Source organism: Alligator mississippiensis, chromosome 3 (assembly GCF_030867095.1).
Source record: "Alligator mississippiensis isolate rAllMis1 chromosome 3, rAllMis1, whole genome shotgun sequence".
Lineage (NCBI taxonomy): Eukaryota > Metazoa > Chordata > Crocodylia > Alligatoridae > Alligator > Alligator mississippiensis.
In genome coordinates, this window is record NC_081826.1 from 178085958 (window position 1) to 178110992 (window position 25035).

The 25035-nt window shown below is 43.4% G+C and overlaps 1 protein-coding gene across 7 annotated transcripts in view; it reads right to left on the reverse strand.

Moving 5' to 3' along the window:
• The window catches only part of DENND4C (DENN domain containing 4C), a 177188-nt gene that overhangs the window by 38857 nt on the left and 113296 nt on the right, over positions 1–25035 (reverse strand). For 5 of the 7 annotated variants that reach the window (XM_059724678.1, XM_059724671.1, XM_059724672.1 and 2 more), the window contains 9 exons: positions 17996–18096; positions 12627–12845; positions 10941–11086; positions 9508–9638; positions 8430–8562; positions 7723–7929; positions 2513–2641; positions 1522–1666; positions 1025–1171 (listed from right to left, as the gene is read on the reverse strand). In XM_059724678.1, the coding sequence (XP_059580661.1) occupies positions 1025–1171; positions 1522–1666; positions 2513–2641; positions 7723–7929; positions 8430–8562; positions 9508–9638; positions 10941–11086; positions 12627–12845; positions 17996–18096 (1358 nt within the window). The remainder of the gene's footprint in view (positions 1–1024; positions 1172–1521; positions 1667–2512; positions 2642–7722; positions 7930–8429; positions 8563–9507; positions 9639–10940; positions 11087–12626; positions 12846–17995; positions 18097–25035) is intronic. The other 2 variants (XM_059724675.1, XM_059724674.1) reach the window with 1 other exon arrangement.

Consider the following 25035-nt stretch of genomic DNA (forward strand, 5'->3'; position numbering starts at 1 on the left):
GCATATCAGATGAAACATAGGAATTAGACTCACAGTTCTCTTCAAAAGCAACATTCAAGATATTAAAGTGAAAGGTATGCAACAAACACTGACATCATAAGATTTGTGGTGCATGAATATATAGGAAGTTTAGCTGAGAGACTGTACACAAGTGGAATATAATCAGATCTACAGTAGATAAGAACAACGAACTCTTTCCTAACACCTCTAACAATTTCTTTGAAGTGCACTATTTTACTCTGATTTTTAAGAGTGCATGTAAATTTCGGTGCAGACCTAGTCAATCGTTTTTCCATTACCAGGTCTCTCCCACACACTATGTATGGCAGGCTCGATTAATTTTCACTTTTTATTCCCAAATTCTGCAAGTCCTGGTACCTGTTTGCAAAGGGTAATTTGAAAAATGTGCAATAGTAATTAGTGTGCACACTAAATTCAGGAAGTGCAATTAGTTCTACCAATTATTATTAAGGATAATAACTGCAAGCCATTATGTTCAAATCATATATGTGAGCAACTTTTGCACCCTTATTTGTAAACACAAATGAGTAAAACAAACTGTGCATGTAAACTCATATAAACTATCACTTCGGTACACAAGTAAGAGCAGGCATAAACTGTAAATGCCTCTGAGGAGAGGGCTGTGAGACATCTCAAAATCTGGCACAAATCAAGATATGACTGCTTTATCAGTGGTACATATCAAGTGGTATCAAATAAAGATATCTTTAGCAGTGGTACAATTACAAAAAAATGTTCTAAAAGTTAGTGTTTTTGCCATGGTTTGTTCTACACTAAGGATGGGGCACAGAAATGTAAAGAAAGTATCATTCAGCAATAGTACATTTTTTTCTTCTTCAAGTATATTACTTCATCAATAGTAAACTGATTCAGCCATTCATAATATCACACAACCTCAGAAGGAAGGAAAAAATGTTTAAAGGGGGAAAAATACAGCAGGAGATTGGAGAAGAGTTTGTTGATGGTGGGATTGTTAGTAGTGAATCCCAACATAATCTAGTACCTGTGCTAGAGTGATTATCAATGGAATCAAGCCTGACTAAGTCTCTGACGAAGAGTGTGTGCTCCCCATTGTTAGCATCATTAGAACTATCCACGCTACCATGGCTCACCGTGTCCCCATCACTTCCACCCATGGCATTCCGTGGAGCTAGAGACATGAAAGAAAGCTGGTCAGCAGGGGAGAATTTGAAAACTCATGAAACTTGAAATAAACCTAACCTCTTCAGACCACAAATTACTTACAGTCACATGAATACAACAGACACATGAAAATAAGCCAAGACATTTTAGTTTTATTTTAGTCTTCAATCCTCATGCCACCTTAGCTACCAACTTAGGAACAGGCCATTTTTAATGTGCTTCAGCCCAGCTCTCATTTGAGAGAATTTAGAAAATGCATACATCCACTATCATATGTTGCTGGCTGCCATCAACTTAGCACATGCCTTACTCTAGTTCTGCAGAAGTGGCCCATTTCAATCACTATGCATATATTACCTGGTATCACTGGGACATGTGAACTTCGTGTTGCTTTTTTTAGGCACTGCCTAAATCGTGCCATGCCACGGACCACATTCCGTACCTTCGTCCACAGAAATATACCACTGCGGTTACTGCTGGGCCATGGGCTCTCCAGAACTGCCTGCAGAAAGAAAGGCATTGTGGTAACAACTGCTTTGCCAATAAATTTTCCTTCTTAATCTCTGAAATGAAAACAGTAGTGATTTAAGAGGAAAAGAGGAAACATTCAGGCTTGTTTTTGTTTTTTCCTTTTTAGGAGCCCATGCCCCTGAAAAGTATAATTTAAATTACATTCTAAGATACATGTTTCTTATTTATAATTTTTTTGGGGGGGGGGGGGGGGGGGGTAGGAGAAGAGGGTTCCAGTAAAATCTCTGCTCCCATTAGCATTAGGTGGAGGAGTTTAGCTGTATGTGGCAATGCCCTCTGAGCTTGTGTGCAGCTTTTGAAGTCTTATACCTGTGCCCTTTAGATTAACAAAGATTAGTGATTTAAACTGCTTGCCACAAAGTTCAAAGTCAGCAGACTGGTGTCTATAAAATTGCAAACCAACATTACACTGTAATGTTACGAGGAAAGGGGAGGGAGATTACTCCACCATGCCTTAATCCCACCTTCTTTAACATTTTCATTCTTTTATTTACTGCCATACCTCCCTACACACACACACACACACACAGTTGTAAAGGACTGAAGTTGTACATTTCACTAGAATAAGCTAGACAGAGAAATCTAAAACATATTTACATACAAATACAGAATTTTCTTCAAATGAAAAATGTATGATGCTGTGGAAATAAACTAAGTGCATCCAGCAGATATTTTTTGAGGTAGCCAGACAATGAACAGAACAAAAAAAAAATCTAAATGAAGATTTCTCAAGACTCTACCTCCAGGATGCACTACAGCAAGAAAAGGCAGCAGCAACTAAGGCTGCTTATTTCCTTTCCATCGAGAGTTCACTTACCTTGTTATAATAACCATAGGTGATTGCATTTGGTTGTATTCCAGCATTTTTCATTTCAAAAAGGACTCTCACTGCCTGAACAGGATGGCCCCAAAGTCCGCACAGCTGCATTACAACTCTATAGCATACCTGGTAAGATTTAGAAATCCATTACCTGATCAGTTTTGAGGAGCATTTTTAAGTAAACTATACCCCCCCCCCCCCCCCGTGAACTAGGTTACAATTGTTAAAATCTCAGACAGAGAGGGGGGAAAAAGTAGACAAGCAGCTACTCAATGCATAATCCTCAACAGCCAGGAGGGGGAGCACAAGGTAATGAGTTAGGATGCAAAGTCTCACTGATACAGAAGTTTACATTGTTAAGGAAAGCAACACGTGTTCCACTAGGTTAGGTCCGATAAACAAAAACCACAAGTTTCAGTATATTTCCAAGTTTAAGGCTACAGCTGAAACAAAGGAGAGTAACACACATGCACAATCCTTTACTTCAGAACAGCTTCCAACTTAATATTTTTTTTCATTTTTTGTGTGTTATCTGCCTTCCTGAAATTTAACACCTTTACAATACATGGGCAAAAAAGCCATTTTTTAGCCCACAGACTCAACCCAATCAATAACAGTCACATCCTGAAAGCATGTCCCTTCACTAAAACGATGTACAGAAGCTATTCTGGAACACTGCTAATTCTTGCTAAAAGCTACAGACGATCAAGCAGTGTTACAGAGCCACTGAGTTGTAAGGCAGAATAGATTTAGCGACCTCAGAGAAATCAGTAAAAATAGAAGCTTTAAAAACACCAGCACTTACTTGGGGTAAGTACAACCTAACAAAACCTTCACTGCATAAAAAACTTGCAAAACACAAAACAAAATAAAACCAACGAGATTGATTTTCAGGGAAAAAGTAGTCTGAAAGGTGAAAGAGGTTCACATTTACATTGAATGTCAAACAAGGAGTGAAAATAAGAGCAAACTTAGCATATGCCCCACTCCAGTTCTGGCAAGGTAAGACAATAAATTGAGAGCAGTAGAGACTGAAATCCTTCACACAGTGCAAATTTTCTCACATTGCCAGAAGGGTATCTCCACCTAATCTGTAGGATGAGAATTCCAGTCCCATCCACTTTTTGGTTCATTTTAGGAGGCACAAGTGAGGTGGCCAGTAAATGTCAACTATAGGAATAATTATGGGGAATATAGACACTTTCCTCACAGGGACTGTATTGAGATGGTTACTCATTTCATACTGAACAAAACAGTAGTAGATGACAATGGTGCTATTGAACCAAGCTGAATCAGAAACAGATCTACAGATGAAAGGCTTTAAACAAGGGTAATTTTCAATACATCAAAATATGTACTTTGACAATTTTATAGCCATGTCTGCTACATGTCTGGTTCACTCTTCCCTTTATTTACTGGGGAAGAAAAAATGCAACATTTATGTTTACTGAGAATAACTCAATAGAAACAAGGTTGAAATAATCTTGTTTTAAAAAGGTACCTCAAATGTTTGGGGATAAAATTAAAAAACCCTTAATTATATAAGCAGTTCAGCAGAGTTGCCCCAAAAGGAGTTTGAGATGCTGCAAGATGCACGCTGGAATCATAAAAATGTTCCCTGTGGTGCATATTTGCAGTGCAGGCTCAAAATTTGATACCTGGATATCGGTATTAAAATAAAACATGGGGAAAAAAAGCAGGGCAGGGCATGGTCCCTAACCATGCCCTGAGGTAACCCCGGAGCCAGTCCTCCAGAGAGACACTCTGGTTTCTGGCCAGAGTGTCCCTACGGTGCTCCTCCTGCTGTCCCAGCACGTAGGGCATGAAACCTTAGCATGCTGGGTCAAGCAGAAGTGTGGCAAGGATCATGACCTGGCTACTGTCATGGGTAAGTAGGGACATGGGTGAGTTTATGGGTGTGGGTGGATGGGTGGGTGTGAGGAGTGGGGGGGGAGGGGGGTATGAGGGATGTGAGGTCTGGTGGACTGATGTGCAGTCTATGGATGGGTTTCTGGAGGGGCTCAAGTGGGGCCTGCCACACGAACGTCCCCCGCTTGAACCCCTCCACAAAGCATGTGGCAGGACCCGGTCTGGTGCAGCCCACTAATGTGCCTTTGCACAGGACCAGGAGGCGTGGCTCCTGTGCAAAGGAGCACTAGCTATGCAGCCTGGGCTAGGCCAAGTTGGCCAGGAGCATTTTCCATGAGGCTTAGGCAGCGATGCACGGCTGCGGCACTCTGCCTACAACGGGCCACAGTGCATTGCCACTTGAGCCTCACAGAAAACACTCCCAACTGGCTCAACCTGTCCTGGGCCACGCAGCTAGCACTCCTTTGCACAGGAGCCGCATGTCCCAGTCCTGTGCGAAGACATGTTAGCGGGCCATGCTGGGCCAGATCCCGCTGTGTGCTTTCTCCCCGCACACAGCGGGTCTGGCAGTGCTGCTGCCGGAGACAGGACCTGGCCTGGCACAACACCCAGTCCCTGTGACTGGTGCAGGGCCCCTGAGTGACCCAGGGCTACCTGAAGGTACAAAGCACCATACCAGGCCTGTGTGATGTGGCACAGGCAGCGCCGGGTGCCAGGTGGCCAGGGCTGAGCCGCACTGCCCTGTGCCACATGTGTGGGATGTGCCAGAAAGCCCCAAGTACCCTGACGGCTGCTGCCAATGAGCTGTGGACCGTGTGGGGGAACTGCGGTCCTGCAGGTCCTGTGGCCCTGCAGGGCAAGAGGGAGTCCAGGTGCTGGGGGGGGGGGGGGGGAGGCAGGGGAGGGCTGAGCCCTGTGGGGGGCAGGGGACCCACCCCTCCTGAGCATTCCCCCCACAATGCTCCCACACACCCCAGGCCCTTCATCCCCCCCACACACCTTCCCACCCCCCTCCTGCAAACCTCAAATCCCCCCCATCACACACCCATTGTGCCCAGTTGCCAGACAGAATGAGACCTGCTGGCAGGAGCTGTGGCTGCAGGGGCAGCTGTCCCCACATCCTGGTTAGTGAAGGGGTCATGGGGAGCTCTAACTGTTCTATGGTAAGAAAACCAAAAGCAAACATCAAAACATACAGATATTTAGAATTAATTTCATTATGATGATAAGAGACACTGGTAGGCTTCCAAATTGCTTTAAAATTTGAAATATATCAATAAAACATTGCCCAACTGATCTCTCTCTCAGTCTCTTGTGGTCTTTTGTTTTAACAGTAGAAGAACATGGATTTTGGAGTATTTTAAGAGTGAATTTGGGATTTTTTTTTAATCAGAGATTTTGCAGTTTTTAAATAGGGAACACCAGAATTCCTGCTAATAGTGAGGCAAGTGGCAGGACCCAGGCAAAGAGCCTGCTCAGGACTGGCATCGGGGACCTAGCTGGAGGTGGCTGACTTCCTGGCCCCAGGACATGCTTTGACAGTTTAAAGCAGACCACCACACTGGGAACATCTTCCTAGTGATAGCTGCCCAGATGGCAGGGTGGCGGCACACATGGTAGTAGTGCCACACAAAGGCCAACTGTGCGGCCATAGCCTACTGGCAGCTGACCAGGAGGTGCAGATGACTCTGCTGCAGCCGTGCAGTCCCCATCCGGTTCTGGCAGGAGTGCAGCTTTGGGGCTGCATTCACAGGTGGCAGCAGGTCATAGCCAGACAGCAGCCCCCACTGCCAGACTGCTGCAGCGGGTAGAGGGTGCAGGGAACTTTTGGTTAGGGCTGCTTCAGCAGTCAAGGGAGCACAAGGGGCTAGTGTCCCCAGATACCAATTGGCCGGGTCCCAGAAGCTCCTGAGAGCAAGCAGCCCTGAGCTGCTCACCAGGACAGGTTTTCATACTGCTGGGGATAGGACAGGTGCTGGCCCCAGGCTCTAGCTGCCCTTGGCTGCAGATCTGGGAGGAGCTGGGCAGGGTTATTTTGCCCCAAGCGGCTTAACTTGCCCCACACAAAAGTGCACGTCCAGGCACGTGCACTGAGGCAAAAATCCCTGGCTCAAATTTGTGCTGCTCCTATTTGAGCTGCTGCAGGCACACATGCCTACATGTGTGGATGTGCCCATAGAATTCAAAATCAATTAACTGACAATATACAGTGACCAAAGCATAACAACAATATGGTTATGAATCTCAGAGACAAATCCTATTTAAAAGAGATACATGATGTTATTTGCAAAATGTAGACAAAATTAGCATGCATAAAATTCTTATTAGGCAGTGTTTTTTCTGCAAAAAATTTCACACTGGTGCTTGAAATCAAACTCTGTGTATAAGGGGATTTTCTCAGCCTCATCTCCCTTTTCAGTAGGTCAGTTTGGTGGAAATGGTGCAACATTACTAGTAGGATAAAAATTACTTTCTAGCTTACTGAACCTGATCTGAGCTAAATGCCACAGCAACACATGTTCAAATTTGAACCATGGCATCTCAGAAAAAGGACCTTCCGCTTCTCATTGGAAAGGTTTAATGAAAAACATAGAAAAGGAAGTGAATCTATCACCAGGGTGCATCCACAATCCCATTATATTCCAAACATAGGAAAGAACATTACTTTAGTCAAACTTCTCCAATATACAGGGGGAAAGTTCTGTTGCACTCTTTGAAATGAGTTTCCCTTTTCAGTTAAAGCAATTTTTAAATTGATCAGTTTTAAAGGCAAGTGTTAAAGAACAACAGCTTATCACTTAGATTTTTAAATTAAGTAGAAGGGCTCTAAGGTTGCTCCGGGCAAAAGTTGGGCTGCAGGCCCTGACACAAGGATTATAATGGCATTTGACTCCCACGTAATATACCCTGCTATGAGGGAAGGTGGTCTGTAGCTGGCCAAGAACTCCAGAAATGAGGGATCCAGCCAGGGCACCTGGAAATGCACCAATTCAGTAAGTCTTTTGGGCTGCCTCTAGAGTTGCTTCTCTTTGGCATAAGCCTAGGCAGAAGACTAGTTGTGGAGACAGAATCAACCTCTGTGGGAGTGTAACTAACATACCTCCCATGGCATAGCATTCTCCTCTGACAAAGGCACTGGTGAAAAAATAATTTAATTTCCAGTTTTCCTAATCAACTGGACAGCTTTAAACACGCTTCAGAAATGCCCTGAAACAAAAGCTGCGAGCTAAGCACAGACCTGACATGTTTTTAGTAATGAAATATTACTATTACAGTTGGCAACTGATTTGTCCTTCTACCTTAGTTCCCCATTCTGGAAAGAGGTTTTTTGTACTTGCCTCATCAAGTGGTTCCACGTCAGTTTTCCTCATTTTAATGAGAACATCGTATGCCTGCTGCAGTGCTTTGACCTTAGGATGGGCAACTCTGACATAGGCTGGCAGACAAATAAACCATAGACTGTAACAATGACTGAAGAGACACTTGGCCCACTGTGGGGGGTTTGTATAATACCTCTTGGCTAATTTATGGGCTGTTTTTATCTCCTGTTAAGGTAGAAACAATGACAAAAAAAAGATATGAAGACACACACACAAACACCATCCTGAATTTGAAGATTTATTAAAACAGATATTAAAAATGGGATGCTGGGATCATCCTGGAGATCATCATGGATCGTCCTGGAGAACGCCACATAGACATGACCATAACAGCTCTTTGAAGTTAAGTCTGGAATTACAATACACTCTGTCGCACTTCAGAATGCATTAAAACCTTCTTTGTTTTATTTGTTACACAATAAATACTAAAGAAGATTGGACTTAAACATAACTTTGAGACAGGAAACAACTGTTGCAAACTTGTATTTTTTTGCTTTGATTCCTCAATACCACCACATGTGTAGCATGGGGTTCACAAAGGTACTGATGCCTATTCTTTAACCACCACAGAGCCCATCACATAAACAAATGGAACAGTTCTACCCCATACCATACACTTTTAATTACACAACATTTTATATAGAAACAGCAACTGTTAATCTTACCTGTTTTGTTCTCTTTGCCATGAGTGCTGGGCTATTTGAAATGCTGCCTCCAGCTGGGTGTCTGTTGAAAGAAAGTTTGAGCTCCTGTGGCCTGTCAAATATCTTCAAGTCTAGTCTTGGGAAGTTTTTATAGCTATATGTAAAATAAAAAAAAAAAAAAAAAAATCAAGTGTCATATTTACGAGTCTTTACTTAGCTGTTTTGCTCTATTTTTTCAACTTGGTACAATGGCCTCTTATTGTCTACCTAAACCACACTACAGTTAGACAGTATATTTGTAAAGAACGCTATAAAAATGAGAGAAAAGAGTGCATAAAAAGGAAGGAAAAGGGATGGAAAGGCCCTTCTACTCTCTCTTTCTGAGAGGAACTTGGGAGGAGACTGCAGAAGGGCTCTACTTTAGTCCATGAGCCCAGAGAGTCAGTAAATCCTCCATACCTTAAAGGCTGGTGCAGTCAGGAGATGATCAGTGAAGAGAACAGCTGAATGCAAATCCCCTAATACCTCCAGAACTTCCACAGAGGTGGGAAGATAACATGAGTTAGAAGGGAAAGCATCCTGTACTCATGGACAGACCATTCCCTATGACTACGGAAAGCTGAATGGGTGCAGTCAGAAGACTACAGCAGGCTCCCCCAACCTTTGGACCTAAGGAATGGAAATATATACCACGAGCACCCACCAACAATCTACAGTCTAGCAGCATGTTACAATATTTCAGTGCTCCTACTGCACTGATTAATTCATTAATTCTCTAGCAAACCAAGCACACTTCACTGCAGATGGTGCAAAGGGTGCATGCCAACTGCAACAGAAGAGACAGAAACTAGATAGGTAGGTAAGCAGGTAGAAAAAAAGAAAATACTGACTCTAGGAAAATTCCATAAGCAGACCACAACTGAAACTGAAAGAGTCCTTTTATACACTGGTAAGAAAAGTATTGACAAGAAGTTGGAGTAAGATGCAACACCTGCATGTTTTGTTTTTATTTAAAGTGTCAAGTTCCCAATCCATCCTATTTACTAATTTAAGTATTCAAGTGTACTAGTGCTCACCCCTTTAGCAGTTTGCATTATACCTGTACTTAGGGGCCCAGTCCTGTCCATCTTCAGGGGGAGGTTCTGGTGGCATTATAAACACTGTGTGTTCACTCTTCTGTGACTCATCAAGCTCAATCAACCGTGTGTCCTCTGCAGAGTCAACATCAACCTGCAAACACCATTTGTGCAATTAGTTTTGGTACAAGACACTGGTTTTAATACTAGTGGTGGCACTCTACATTTTAAAACACCCATGCCCACATCCTAGGTTTTTTATTCTAGTTTTCAGGCACCTCCACAAACAATGAGGAGACACAAAATACTTTTTCTCCTTTTTCTGTTCCCTTGTCAGGAAAAAGCTGGGAAAAGGAAAAAGTGAAAGTTAGAGCTACTTACAAATTAAAAGGATAAGCATTTACACATTCAAATATTTTCAGTAAAGACTGTCTCTGTGGCACAGCAAATGAACTATCAGATTACACTATCATGTTACTTGGAATGCAACTCATTTCTGTAGTTCTATTCTACAGTTAAGCAATCTACAGAAAAAATAGTTTTATCCCACTGACACACAATGGCCTGAAACAGTCAAGTTGCTGTGTATATATACAGCAAATAAAAAGAAAGACGTATCAAACAACTTTTATTTTTTTCTCCTCAAATGTTGCATAATGAGTTGCTTCAGTACTCATTAGGAATGCAAGATACACTCCAGTAGCGTAATAATTGAACAAAAACTGAAGAACCATACTTACACAAATAAAAGGGAGACACATTCCTTAAAAATGCTGTGTCACCTCCAACCATACAAATTACAAATTAAGTTATAACCAACTCACTCTCTGTCAGAAGTGAAACTGCACTGTGAAAATTAATTACGTATCAAAAATATGGATGATAGTTGGTCTTTATATCTAGAAGCCCAGATATACATATCACCACTGATGTATGTTTTGCATTTAGAGACGAGACAGAAAAATTTTATCTATGCAGGTACACAATTTAAAAAGCTTGAAGCTTCTGTGTTTGGCAAGCATCTTGCTATTTTAAGTCCAAATAAATATACTTACATTGCAATGACAGCTAAATTAAAAAAAAGAGAAGAAGCCTGCCAAGTAAGACGGACAATGAGAAATTAGAGATTGACTGAGACTGGTAACCATTCAGAAGGCATTTGGTGGAAACTGGCATATTATGTACAGAGCCATCTCCACTCTGCTCACTGTAGGAAATTTCACAGACTAACCTACAGATTAAGTTATGGGGGCCCCACAGAAAGTTTCCTCAATTTCCACAAAAGTTAGAGGAAACATGAAAAGGAAAAGTGACTGAATGATAACCACTGAACACTATCTCACTACAACAGCTACTCCACTGAGAAAGTCTCTCTTTTATAACTAAAAGCAAGTCACCAATGCACATTTAACAGAAGCACATCACATCTTTTTAAAAAACGTAAAGTATTTTTCACCTTTTCTGTGCAGTCATCAAAAAATGCCAAGCCAGTGTCCTTGTCACTCACAAAACTGCACTCTTCTATGAAGCGGCTAAATATCTGTGTTTTCGTTAGAAGTGCATAGAATTTTGTGTAGGCACGGTCCCTACTTTTTAAAAACCCTGGTCAAAAAAACAAGCACAACTAAATACCAGGTTTAAGACAAAGTTCCATGAAAAATTAACATGAAAGTCAACATGAAGAAAAAAAAAAAATCACATTTTAATTAACGTCTTGCTTTTAATGCAATTATAAATACCTAGCATTTTTAACATTTGAAACATTAGAAGAGCCACTACTCTATTTTCAGAGTTTGCTTACTTAACATTTTTCAGTACTTTGGGAACAGTCACTTCCCCCTCCACGTAACCATTTTCCTGGGTTTGTATGCTCCCTGTCTTTGCAAAAAAGAGGACACACAAAACTTAAGGAAAGAGTCCCCATAAAAATCACAAAAATTGATAAGACTCTCAGAGATAAGCGTAGAACCTGAACATACTTCAGTTATTTTCCAAATTAACAAATGTGCCTTTATTACCTGTTCTCAACTCTCTGTCTCTCAAGTAAACACACAATAGGATTTCATGCAGGATCCCACATTTGTGCCTCCTGCCTGTGTGAATGGCAAAAGGCATGAATGTGGCATCCTGAATTAGATCCCATTGCGCCATATTGCTGGAGCAGTGAAACTCCGCACTGGCAAGCAGCAAGTTTGTCTTCCAGCTGGATGAGCACACCCTATGCTCCCAAGGCCCATCAGCTGATCGGAGCTCCCAGCTGGAGCAGCATGTAGTATAATCCCCCAGCTGAGCGCCCCAATCAACTGAGGTGCCTCCCAGTCTCTCGAGCACACAGGAGTCTTGAAAGGCAATCAATTAAAGGTGTGATAGGAACCAGACACAAAAAAGTTACTGCACGTATTTTTGTAATAACTTTGTGGCTGGCTTATTACTCATTTTATCATGCCATTAATTGATTGAATGTGTGGTTAGGTCACTGTTTAAGATTGCAATTAAGAAGTTAATCACCATCTTAAGTGTTTGTCAGGGGCCAAAAAAGCAACAGATATGAAATGTCTGCAAACTAGAATGAACTGAAGGGGGTCAAATGATGTTTCTCTTCTTCTTGATCTTTCTCCTCAATTTTCTATCTTTATTCCAAACAGAATTAAGAATACTTCACTTTGCTCCTTGTAATCAGGTGACTGAAGCCTGCACTTCTATTTATTCTCAATATACATAGTAATGTTTCTTAAACCCCAGAGCTGTCTTAACAACTCCCATGCAAACCAGAAATAGTATCACATTATTGTAAGATGGTATGTCACACCACGATCCCTGTGGCAAAGCCTGCAGTCACGTTAGTGGAATATCCATGTTTTAATCAATACTGAACATCTTTATCTAGATTTTATCAGATTAAAATTTCTAAAAGATTCAAAAGAAATTTAAATGACCAGAATACTCTCGGGTGTGAAATACATGTGAGCCATACTATTAACTCATAAGTTAGCTGTTCAAATCATGAACTGCATCTACTCACATGCTTTTGAACTGTACCCTGTACAATGCTGCCCTCACCCCAACTTGGCTGTTGGGCCTGATTTCACATATTACATCACAAAGCTTAACACAGTTTGTATGGGGCCAAAAACATCCTCACCTTGATGGTCAAACAAGGAATCAGCAGCAGTAGCTTTATTTGAAGGTGCCTGTGTGATCGGCTTGAGGAATGGTCTGTACCCCTTTAAAATAGATGCCATAAAGCGTAGGAAAGCCTCCTGAATTTCCATCTCAAGTTCTGTCATCTTCTTCTGCCAAGAGAAATCTGCCTCTATAGGAGTCATTTCCACTGCAGAACCTTCTTGTGTCTTTCTGTGAACTGGAAGAGACATAGGGAGAGTGATCTTTATTAGGATGATATCATAATATCCAAGACTGTAGCCAATCATAAATGTTAACACTGGAAAATGATTTTCCTGCATTTCGTGACCCTCCCAACTTACTTCACATAGCTCAGAGGAACCACTTAAATAACACTAACTTCCATTCACTATTGAGTTGAGACATACCACATTCAGTGACTTAAAAGGGACATTCCATCACTTTTCTCCCCCCAGCTATCTAGTCCCCCAGGTTCTTAGCTAATTACAATGGGTTCTTTTACACTAACTCCTGTCACCTACTACACCCAATTTGGTCATTCTACAATGGAAGTCTATGAGGTGTATACCAGACCTTCCCATTATGGATACTGAAAATATGTGTAGGCAAACAACTGCACAGAGCATAAGAAATCTAAAATCTGTGTGTGGTGAAGGTTAGAAACAGTCAGGTGGGCCGCACACAGAGTGAGTGGGTACATACATGTGCTTTCACAATTTTGTGAAAATACAAGTATTTGCACATACTGAAAATTCACCCTTAAGTATGCCAGATGCATTTAAAATTTTATCCTTAAATAGAGCCGCTTCATTTTGGAGGTCAAAAACCTCTTGCTACAAATTGAACTATCCTGTCAGCCTCATTTTCTCAGTTCTTTCTAAGATGCTTGTAAGGTTTGAGGAATTAAGAAGTTTACTTAAGACATTTGTCTCTGTTTTGCTTAATACTGCTATTGTGGTGTGCTGCACTGGGAAGGGACTCTAAACTGAGTGTAGTTACCTTTTACTTTTTTCTATCCACATGAAACAAAAGTAGTCGTTTTTTATTGCGTTTTCTCTCATTGGCTAAGTACAGACAGTCAAAAAGCCCAAGGCTGAATCAATTCAGTCTTTGGAAGTTAGTCGAAACTGCAGAGATTAAACTGAGAAGCATGTGAACAGACGTTCACTTTTGATTCAGGAAATGCAGCCACATGCCTGCAGTGGCCTGGGGGATGCTAGAGCATGCCTCCCTGCCTACCAGCCACTGCCAAAGGGAAGAGACTGAAGGGCCAAGGCCCCACCCCCCCCCAGCGGCTCTAATGGAGTGGGTGTGGCTGCACTCTGTTCTCCGCTCAGACAGGGAGTGAGGTGGGCAGGGGTAACAGCTTGAGGTGGCTGCCCCCCGCCAGGCAATCCCAGGCTGGGGTCCAGGACCAGGGAGGGGGTTTAAACCACCCTTTCCCAGCTCAGTGAGCTGGCCTTGGGCTGGGGCATGGCCATGTCGCCTGCTCTCAGCTGTGTGCATGTACTCTGGTAAATTTGATACTGCTGAGGAGCTGGAGCCTTTGCAATGTGCCATAGAATCATAGAAGTAGGGTCAGAAGGGACCCTGTAGATTTGATCTTCAAGTCCAACCCCCTGCCTGGGCAGGAGGAAAACTGGGCTCAAATGTCAGTCCCTTTAAAGGGGAAAGCTGCCATATGATAACCCTAGGTAACCTGTCATATACAAGGTTCTTTGGATAGATGTGATATCTTTTATTAGACTAACCACATAGTTGGAAAAATTGTTCACTGCAAGCTTTTGGGCATGAATGCCCTTCTTCAGGCACAGAGAGAGTCTGATGGTGTTTGTGTGTTCTCCTGGGTAGAATAGAAGCCAAAAAAAACAAACTGCAGGTCTGTGAAAATGCAAATGTGTGTCAGGAACAATAGGTGTGAAAAGGCAGTTGTGTGGAGGTGGGGAAGGGGGGAGAAGGTGATAAAATGTTGGAAAAGGCAGACAGGTTACCTGGGGTTATCAGATGGCAGGCAGGTTATAATGTGCCACAAATGCAATGTTTATATTTAGTACATGATTTTTCTGTATCTAGAAGATTTATGAAGTGAAGTTTGTACGAGAGGTGCTTTGTAAATTTCCTTTCAGGATTAGAACTGAGAGATTGGAGAGACAGTGGTTGTCTTGTAAGAAGCGTGAACCCACAGGTAATTGGCTATTTTTTTCTTTGATAGATTTTTGGTGCGAGTTCATTCTAGTACACAGTTGTTTGGTTTCTCCTTATATATATTCCATCAGGGTATTTAGTGCACTGCATGATATATTACATTTCCAGGAATGGTGATGGCTCTGTTGTGGGGTATAGTTAGTTGTGGAGGTGGTAGAGATGTGTTGGCAGGTTTTTACTTTTCTTGTCCTGGCTTGGTTTGGATCCATTCGGTGTGTTTTGGGCCATAGGAAGCTTGCTTCTGATGATGAGGTTGGCAAGGTTCAGTGCCTGTTTAAAGGCTAGGATAAGTGGTTCTGGAAAGATCTCTTAAAGAGTTGAGTCTTCTTCTAGTATGGGTTGCAATTGTTTGAGGACTTTCCATATAGGTTGCAGGGAGGGACAGTATGTCGTAACAAATGGTGTGCGATTCATGGGGATTTTCTTTTTGTACTGCAGCAATTCTTCATGTGGTATCTGGGTGGCTCTTTCAAAATTATGATCCATCTCTCTGGACCAGTGTCCTTGTTGGGTGAAAGCCTTTTTGAGATTTGCATAGTGACAGTTGTGAGTATTCTCAGTGCAAATTCAGTGAGATCTTTCCAGAACCACGCGTCCTAGCCTTTAAACAGGCACAAACTTCCCCAGCCTCATTACCAGAAGCAAACTTCCTATGGCCCAAACCACACCGAATAGATCCAAAACACGTAAAAACCTGCCAACACATTTCCACCACTCCCACAATAACTACACCCCACAACAGAACCATCACCATTCCTTGATCTTACACCTGCACCTCCAGAAATGTAATACATCTCATCCAGTGGACCAATGCCCTGATGGAAAATATGTAGGAGAAACCAACCAACAACTGTGTACCAAAATGAATGCACACCGAAAATCTATCATCCGTCTCCCATTCCTTTTGAACCTTACTGACATGCATTTGCATTTTCACAGACTTGCATTTTGCATATTGGCTTCCATTCTACCCTGGAGAGCACACAAACACCAACAGACTCTCCCTATGCCTGAAGAAGGGCATTTGTGCATGAAAGCTTGCAGTGAACAATTTTTCCAACTATTTAGTTGGTCTAATAAAAGATATCACATCTACCCAAAAAAACAAAGCTGCTTCTCACACTCTGCCTCTGTGGGCGGACACAAGGCACTGGGATCTGACTGCCTGATGCCAGTTCAAGTGAGAGTGGAAACAGAGAGCCGAGACAGAACAGGAAAGAGGAAACCTGCCGCAAAAGAGGTGAATGAGGGCAGAGACGAGAATAAGTAACACTGGAGAAGGGAATAGCTTTGAGAGGGGAGAATAGTTGAAGGGATGAAACAAAAGATACAGTGAACTATTTTCTCTGCATAGGAGTAATGAATCTAACTTACTACTGAAGCTAGCAGGAGAGTTCAGGGTTTGCCACTAGAGCAGAGAGCCAGGTTTCCCACTCCCATTCCCTTGTCAGCCAGCCCTCACTGCTCTGACTAGGGAGCAGAGCGGCAGGGCCAACCCAGCTCTGCTTGAGTACACAGCACAGCCCAGTCCAAGGCTGCAAAGCAACCTGGGATGCTGAGGGACTATGATTTAAACTTAAACCTGGAAAGGGTCTGGGACAGAAGTTTCATAAGCCAGGTTAACCTAAATCAGTTAACAATGATATTACATTCAACCAGGTTTATTTTAAACCAGTTTCAGCCATTTTGAAACTGCTTTATGTGCACTGAACTTCTGTTGTTACAGGTTTAAACCAGTTTCAAAACACTTAAACTGGTTTATGTGCAACTTCTGTCCCTAGCCAGTGGGGTTAACCTATTATGTTTAGTGCCAAAGAATAAAAGCATTAACCCAGTTTGATATACACAATTACCTCTGCTCCAGTTAAATTTGGAACTCAGCCATGAGCAGCTGTATATTAGATAGAACATCTGACTCTTAATACATCCTGCCAAGAGAGCTGGAGGGGAGTGTAAGATTTTCCAAATAGATTTGCAAACAGACTTACAGTGATAATTTATTGAAAATAGAAAGGCAAAATAATCTTCTAATTCCTCAAGTATGTAGCCTGCATTTTTCCTATTTTGTTGTTTCCATTTCACAACTGTCATACACTTGCAATATCAGAACTAAGAACACCTCCTCTGTTCATTTTAAGATACCCTCATATACAGGTTTCTCTTGATTTATGAGGGTTCTTTACATGCAAATTCACTCTTATGCAATGAGCATCTTTAAGACCCATAATTTGTTATATGTGAGGTAAATTTGATCTTATGTGATCAGCATAGATGCCACTCCCCAGCCCAAGCAGGTAAGTCTGTAGGGGGAAGGGAAAGGGCCATGGCTATGGCTCTACTCACCCCAGCCCCAGCTGCAGCAGCCCTGGGAGCGGCCCGTGCCAGCTGCCTGCAGCCGCTGGGCTGCACCATGCTCTGCATGCCCCCCCATAAGCCTAGGCTCCGCTTGTCTACACTTACCTCTGCTCCTGGGCTACTCCGTGCCCTGGTGCAGGCAGCTGGTGTCAGCTGCTCCCGGGGCTGCTCCAGGACAGGTTGGGGTAAGTGCAGACAAACAGAGCCCTGGGTGGCACAGGGCATGGCACTCATCCCAGCCCCAGCTGCAGCAGCCCTGGGAGCAACCAACACCAGCTGCCTGCACCAGGGCACAGTGCAGCCCAGTGAGTTAAGTTGTTTACTGGACAACTTTTTTCCAAATATTTGATCAGAATTAAGGCTACTTTATTGACTTTTACCCTCAGATTTTCAACTGGCGATGTATGAAGCATTATACAAATACTATTAAGGACTTGTTGCATTCATACTCTTAGTATTTCTTCAGCTACCTTGGCAATCATTTACAGAATTGTTCTAACATGATCATAATAAGCTTGGGTCCATAACATGGTTCAGCTGACCCTATTTAAACTGTATTTTAAACACAACTCCCTTCTGCATATAGGAGGATTTTAGGGGTATCTTATCTCAGTATATCTTAAACCAGAAGTGAGAAAAGAAAATCTGCAAAACATATACATACCATGGTAAGGGCCTTAACATTTATACCTTGAGTTTTTTGTTTAAGAGCAGCTAGTGTATATCATCAACACCACACAGTAATTTCATAGAATATTTGCTTCCTTTCCTATCTCTGTCCCCCTTATTTTAGCTTTCATGCTTTACCTGATGCTAACTGTGGATGTAGTTTCTTTAAAGTGCTCAACAGAATTTTGCACGGCTTCTTAGGAAGCTGCTTCCAGTTCATACTCTTCTTATCATCTGAACTACAGAGAGAAACAAACAAATTAAATCACGAAAACAGTTTGTTGGGTTTGTTTGTTTTTTTTTTTGGGGGGGGGGGGTTGTGCTACTTCACTTTCAAGATGTGATGCCTACACACAGAAAGTTCATTGACCTTTTCTCCCTTAATATTGTTAGGAATAGAATATACAATAGCGAGATCTAAATTGAAAACTGTATTATCTCCTTTAACAATGGAGCAGTCAAAGTAGTGTTTCTGATGCTGTCTAAGCTGTAAACAGCATCTGTAAATAGTTTTGCTTTAGAGAGTTATGTAGAAACTTTTCAGCTTCACTGCTATCTCTCACTGAATTTTTGTCTCATCAAAGATACTTGAATTAAGCTCATCTGTATAGGTGCACTATGCAAAATACAATTCATACAGACATTTTTGCATTCAATGGCACTAAGCACAAATACAATATACACACTTGTTATATGGAAGAAAAGGGAAAGTACAGCAATTAGTAATAGAATATTATTAAAATGCATCTAGAGTTACAGTATGATCAGGGTACAAGTCTTCTGATCACATGCTGCAGTGCAACATGTGACACACCAGTTCAATTTCCATTCTCAACTTCAGCCTTACCAGGGACTGGGAGGGTTGAGCATGCAACACACATTGTGAGACCTATGTGGATTATTAAGCAATGGCATGAATTGGCTTAAAGGGAGGCTCCTCCTTGACTTCAGACAGCAGCTAAAATGTCAGGCCTTGTTCAGCAAGGGAAAAGTAAAAAGCGGGGGGAGTGAACCCTGAGAACTCTAGGCAGGCATGTATGTACCTTTTAGGCAAGTATCACCATTCCTACTTTACTAAATCAGTAAACTGGGCAGGGAATTTATGGGAGACTTGTCAGAAACTGCCCAGCAAGCCAAAGCCAGGATAAATATGCTGTGTTCTCTGGCTCACAGGTGTGCACTAAGGAAACTACATTTTTTTCCCCTTCTAAGCAGCTCCTCTCTCTAGCAACGTTCACTATATATGTTTTTTCAGCCCACTAGGAACTTCCTTCCTTTAAATAATTATCAAAACAAATAAATAAATAAAAGTAAAACCACCCCTCTAAACCCCTTGCCCTAGACAAACCTACCTCTCTCAAATGGGTTTGCATTGTTACTTTTGCAGATAGAGTCTGAAAGCAACTAAAAATAGACACCAAGAATGATGGATGAATGAAAGGCATTCAACATTTCCTGGCAGTAAATAAAGCTTAGTCCGTCTGTGATAATGGAGCTACTAGCAAGAAATGCTTTCAAAAGACACTTTTGAGCGACCAGTTAAGACAGGCAGTTATTTTCTAGTACACCAGTCTTTCTGGAGTGTTATTCGTTCCATTCAGCTGTACAAAGTCTTTCAAAATAAACTGCTATATTATAAACTGCACTGCTACATTATTTTATGTATATAAAACCCATGCACCATTTCTACAGAAATGAGAGTTGGTCAGCATGAATGGATTTGGATTAAAAAACCCCCACAAAGCTACTTTTCATTCATGCACTACTATCCCCTCTCATATCTCTATATTCCCCCTCTACCTCCCAAAAAAGGGCTTTTATAGTCACTGATTTTACATCAACATGCCTATGATAAAGAAATTTGCCCATAATAAAGAAATGCATTTTGTAAGCAAGGGAAAGAGCGAGAAAGTTTTCACACAGGGACATGTAGGGCATTTTTTCCATAAGTTCTGTCATCAACAGTTACCATTTTTTTAATGGCAATTACAGGTATTAAGAACCTCTGGAAAAAGGCCATAGATATTGTCAAGAGGTCCATATCAGGCAACCAAAAATGAGTAAATACTGATAGCTGGAAAAATAATCTATTTCTCCCAATTAGATAGTTCCTTTCTTCTCCTTTTATTTGTCAAAATTGAGATTGTTTTGAAATTATTTTTTCTATTGCTCTTCATCACCAGATTGTAAACAAATTAGTGGAAGTACTCAAAAAGACATCAAGGCTCAGATGATTTCATCTGGTAATCAGCCCAAGTGAGTTTTATATTATCATACTCTATGCTTGCAAATGTTTATTCAAACTGATTTTTTTAGATCTCTCCATCTACATACCAAGAAAATCTTTATTATCAGATGTTTAAGTCTTCTACTTTCAGCATATAAATTTAAGTGCACAAAAAAGTAAAGATTCTTCCACTGAAGATAATAAAAATTAGTATAAAGAAATATTTTTACTATCTTGAACTTTCTTCCCAATTCTGTTAGTTGTGTCTTCCACTTGCCATGATTTATTCTTTCTTTCTATACTTTAGTATTCTGAAAAGGACTGCTAAGAAGTTTTGCAATGTTTTCATTGGAGAAAACAAAACACAAGCAGCACGGTACTGCAGTATTTCCTTTGATGCTGTCACTGGGACAACACATCTTGCACTAATGAAGAGGAAACATTTGTTTCAATGAAACATCACAGGAACTGCACTCTTAACACAAAAAAAAGGAAAAGAGACTTTAAACTGACTCAGAGACCCAATGACTAATTTTAACACAATTTAGCAAGTATGAAAATCACATTAGTATTAACAATTTATAATAGAACCTGATGAAGCCTGTCTTGCAATTCAAAGCTGGTCTAACTATATCAGCTATACAGTTAGTCCAATAAGACAGCACCCTAACAAACCTTTGCCTCCTGCATAATGAAACTATATAACAGATATTTCTGCATAGGAAAAAAAAACCTCGTACTATATGCAGCGGCAACTAATAGTATTCTTAAATATTTTTAGATTCTACAGGCACGTCCACACATGCAGGCATGTACGTTTGCAACAGCTCAAATAGAAAGGGTGAAAATTTGAGCTGGGGCTTTTTGCCTTAGCACACGTATCTGGACACACACTTTGGTGTGATGCAAGTTGTGCAACTTGGGGCAAAATAACCCTGTCTGGCTCCTCCTGGATCTGCTGCCAGGGGAGCCAGAAACTGGGGCCAGCACCTGTGCTGGCCCCAGCAGTGTAAAAAACTACCCTGAAAAGTAGCTCAGGGCTACTTGCTCTCAGGAGCTTCTGGGGCCCAGCCAATTGGTACCTGGGGACACTACCCCTTGTGCCAGCTGGACTGCTGAAGCAGCCCTGAGTTCCCTGTACCCTCTACCCACTGCAGCAGTCTGGCAGTGGGGACTGTTGCCTGGCTGTGACCTGATGCACAGGGTGCCAGCCCTGAGCAGGCTACTCCATCTGGGTCCTTTCACTGGCCTCCCTAGCAGGAATTCCCTGTTCCCTGTTTGAAAACTGAAAAATCCCTGATAAAAAAATCCCAAAGTCGCTCTGTAAAATATTCTGAAATCCATGTTCCTCCACAATTGAAACAAAAGACTACTACATATATAGAGAGGGCGCAAGAGAGAGACAGCGACCAGTTGGGCAATGTTTTACTGACATATCTACAGTGTTAAAGCAATTTGGAAGCCTGTCAGTGTCTCTATCATCATAATAAAATGAATTCTAAATACATATATTTTTGCTGTTTGTCTTTGGTTTTCTTATTATAGAGCAGCTCCCCCTGACCCCTTCACTAACCAGGATGTGGGGACAGCTGCCCCTGCAGCCACAGCTCCTGCCAGCAGGTCTCATCCTGTCTAGCAGCTGGGCACGCAGGGTGTGTGCTGGGGGAATGTGGGGTTTGCAGAAAGAGAGATGTAGGGAGTGAGGGGATGTGGGGGGGGGCAACGGGGTGTGTGGGTAGGTGTCAGTGGATCGTGGAGGACTGCTCAGGAGGGGTAGGTCCCCTGTGCCCTGCAGAGCACAGCCCCCCTGCACAGCTTATGGACTGCCCCCCACAGGGCTACAGCCCCCCCACACGGTTCACATGGCCCCTGCAGGGGCTACTGCCCCTGCAGGGCCCACGTATCCCATCTCCACTTGCTTCCCCAGCCCCCCGGATTGCTGCACCGCCCAGCCCCATTGCCCTCTGGCTCCTGCAGCCCCCCCCAATGGCTGCACCGCCCAGCCCCACGCCTCAGTTGTACCCCCAGACTCCCCCAATGGCGGCCCACCCAGCCCCAGCCCCCACTTGCACCCCCCATACCCCCACAATGCTTGCTGCACCTGGCCGCCTTCCCCGCTTGCACCCCCAGACTCCCCATGGCCACCCTGCCTGGCCCCAGCATCCTGGTAACTTAAAAAAAAAAAAGCCCTGCACTCACTGGTAGTAGCAGTGGCCATAAGGGTCACTGGGGCCTCTTGGTAGACCCCCCCCTCCCCACACACACAGCATGGGGCAGCGGAGACTGGCCCTGGCCCTCTGGCACCCGTACTGCCACTGCCCCATCGCACGGATGCAGCTGGGGATGTCAGGGCACCATGCGGCTCCATGCACTACTGGGCAGCTGGGGCCGCTGGGGCTGTCACCTGGGGCCCAATACCACTCAGCCTGAGTAGCCCCAGATGCCCGACAGCGCAAAAAGCCGCATGGCGCCCTGCCGGCCCCGGATGCACCTGTGCGATGGGGCCGTGGCAGTGCGGGTGCCAGGCAGCTAGGGCCGGTCCCCACTGCCCTGTACTGTGCGGCAGGGTTGGGGGGGGGGCACCCTGCCAAGAGGCCCCAGTGACCCTTATGGAAGTTGCTACGGTCAGTGTGGGGCTGTTGTTGTTATTGCCATTGGGATGCTGGGGTCGGGCAGGGCAGGCATCGGGGGGGGGCATGGGCTGCAGGAGCTAGAGGGGGATGAGGCCAGGCAGAGCAGCGATTGGGGGTCTCGGGGGAGCAAGTGGGAAATGCGGCCGGCGGGGGTCCCCCCCCATGGTCCCCTCCCCCCTCCTCCAACCCCCCACCTCCTACTTACTGGCACGGAGCCCGGATCCAGCTCCCCATGGCTGGCACGCTGCCTGCCCTGCAGCTGTGCCCTGCCCCGGTTCCCAGACCATGCCCTGTCCGGCTTTATTCACCTGGGGTATGTTTTGGCCCCTGGATATCCAGAGGTCTAATTTTGCCCCTGTGCTGAAAATTTGCATCATGGGGAACATTTCTTTGTTCCCACATGTGCCTCTTGCAGTGTCTCAAAGAAAGGCCTTTGAGACGCTGCAGGAAGCACGTGTGCACTTGTCTGGATGCACCCTACTTTTCTACTAAAACTAATCCTAGAAGGGTATTTGACAATTTAGTAAGGGATAAATTCTAATCAACAGTTTATTTTTCATGCAGTTTAAAACTTAATCATTTTTAATATATCTGTTGAAGAAAAAAGTATAGGACTTCTTTTCCTTGAAAGAAGCAGCAGAAGAATTAGACAGGGAGCCAGAAAAAAGCAGGAAACACATTTTGTTATATTCCTCTCTAATAAAGAAAACACAAACAGTGACAGTTAATGCAACACAGTATGCTTTATAGCTGTACATTTTATATACCATTTAACAAGGACAAAAACAACATGAAATCTAACCAGATTAAAGAGCCCAAATGTTTAAAAAAAGTAGTTCTAGGTATCACAACTTCCCAGAACCCCCTTGTGAATGTCTATAATTTTTAGGTTTACTTTAGAAACAAAAATTGTCTCCCCACTGTTGATGTACAGCTGACCCTGCACAGTGGAGACAAGAAAACTGACTACATGTACAAAAAAAATGACAGGGAGGAAAAGAAAAAGAAGAACAAGAACTTGCTACTCATTCCACTGAAATAATGATAAGGAATCATAAAAACTAGCAGGCAAAAATTTTCAGAACAGCACATGATTAGCAGATTGATAGAAACATTTTCATAATACAGCAAAAGAAAGCTTAACTGTTATATAAACACTAACTTCAACATGTACATCTTTTTAAAGATTATTGCTCCTTCAATGCCCGTTCCTGTAATTTGTATATTTAAATAATAGTCCTGTGGATAATGACAACGGTAATTCCCAGGTACTAATTTTTTTAGTGCGTTACATGAAGTATAAAAAAAAAATTAGGGGTGTGCCAATAAAGATGTTTTGGGCAGATACCAATGCCTGATTATTGAACAGCCATATAGGCTGATACCGATCCAATTGCCGATATGCAGCCTGGCAGCTTTGAGAGCAGATCTGGCTGGTAAGTCTATTGTGGGGGAAGAAGGGGCAGATTGAGGCCTTTGCAGTGAGGGAGGGAGTGGAGCTAGTGCTGGGCGGGTCTTGGGATGGAGCTGCTGGTTCATCCGAGGGGGTGAGTGGGAGGGTCCCGCTGCTGTGTGCATCTCTGGCAGGCATGGGGGGCATGTGCCCTCCTGGATCTGTGCATGGGGTGAGGGTGGGCTGCCGCTGTGCACTCAAGGCCGGGGCTGCTCCAGCCTCTTCCCAGCAGCTGCACTCAGGCCAGAGGGGGCTACGGTGAATTTTGGAGTGGCTCTAGCCCCCCCCGCAACACCGTAGCCCTCCTTCCCAGTGCTGCTGCCGTCCACCTCGCCTTACCCAAGTGCAGCCACCAGGAAGAGGCTGGAGCAGCCCAAGCCCCAAATGCACACTGGCAGCCTGCCCTCAGCCTGTGTACAGATCTGGGGGGTGAGGCACATGCCCCCCATGCCTCCTCTGGGGGTGTGTAGTGGCAGGAGTTGCTCCACCCTGTCCCCATGCCCCACGCCTCCCAGGTAAGCCACTGGCTCCATCCCATGCCCTGCCCCGCCCTGGCTGGGCAGCACCTGCTCCAGCCCCAGCCCTGCTCCCTCCCTCACTGCGTTGGCTCGATCTGCCCGGAGGGAGTGAGGCTGGGGCTGGGGATTGAGCCCCCCACAGTGAAGGAGGGAGTGGGGCTGAGGCAGGGTTGAATCATGCAGAGTACATTCAAAACAACATTAAGATTTTCCTCCCTTCAATAGTTATATTTGTAATGTAATTTTTGGTACATGAACTGTGGTTTCAGTGGGGTGAGAACAATTTTTTTTTCTGTTCTTGCAGCACTAGAAAAATTCTATAAAACCTATCTACACCTCAGATTTGC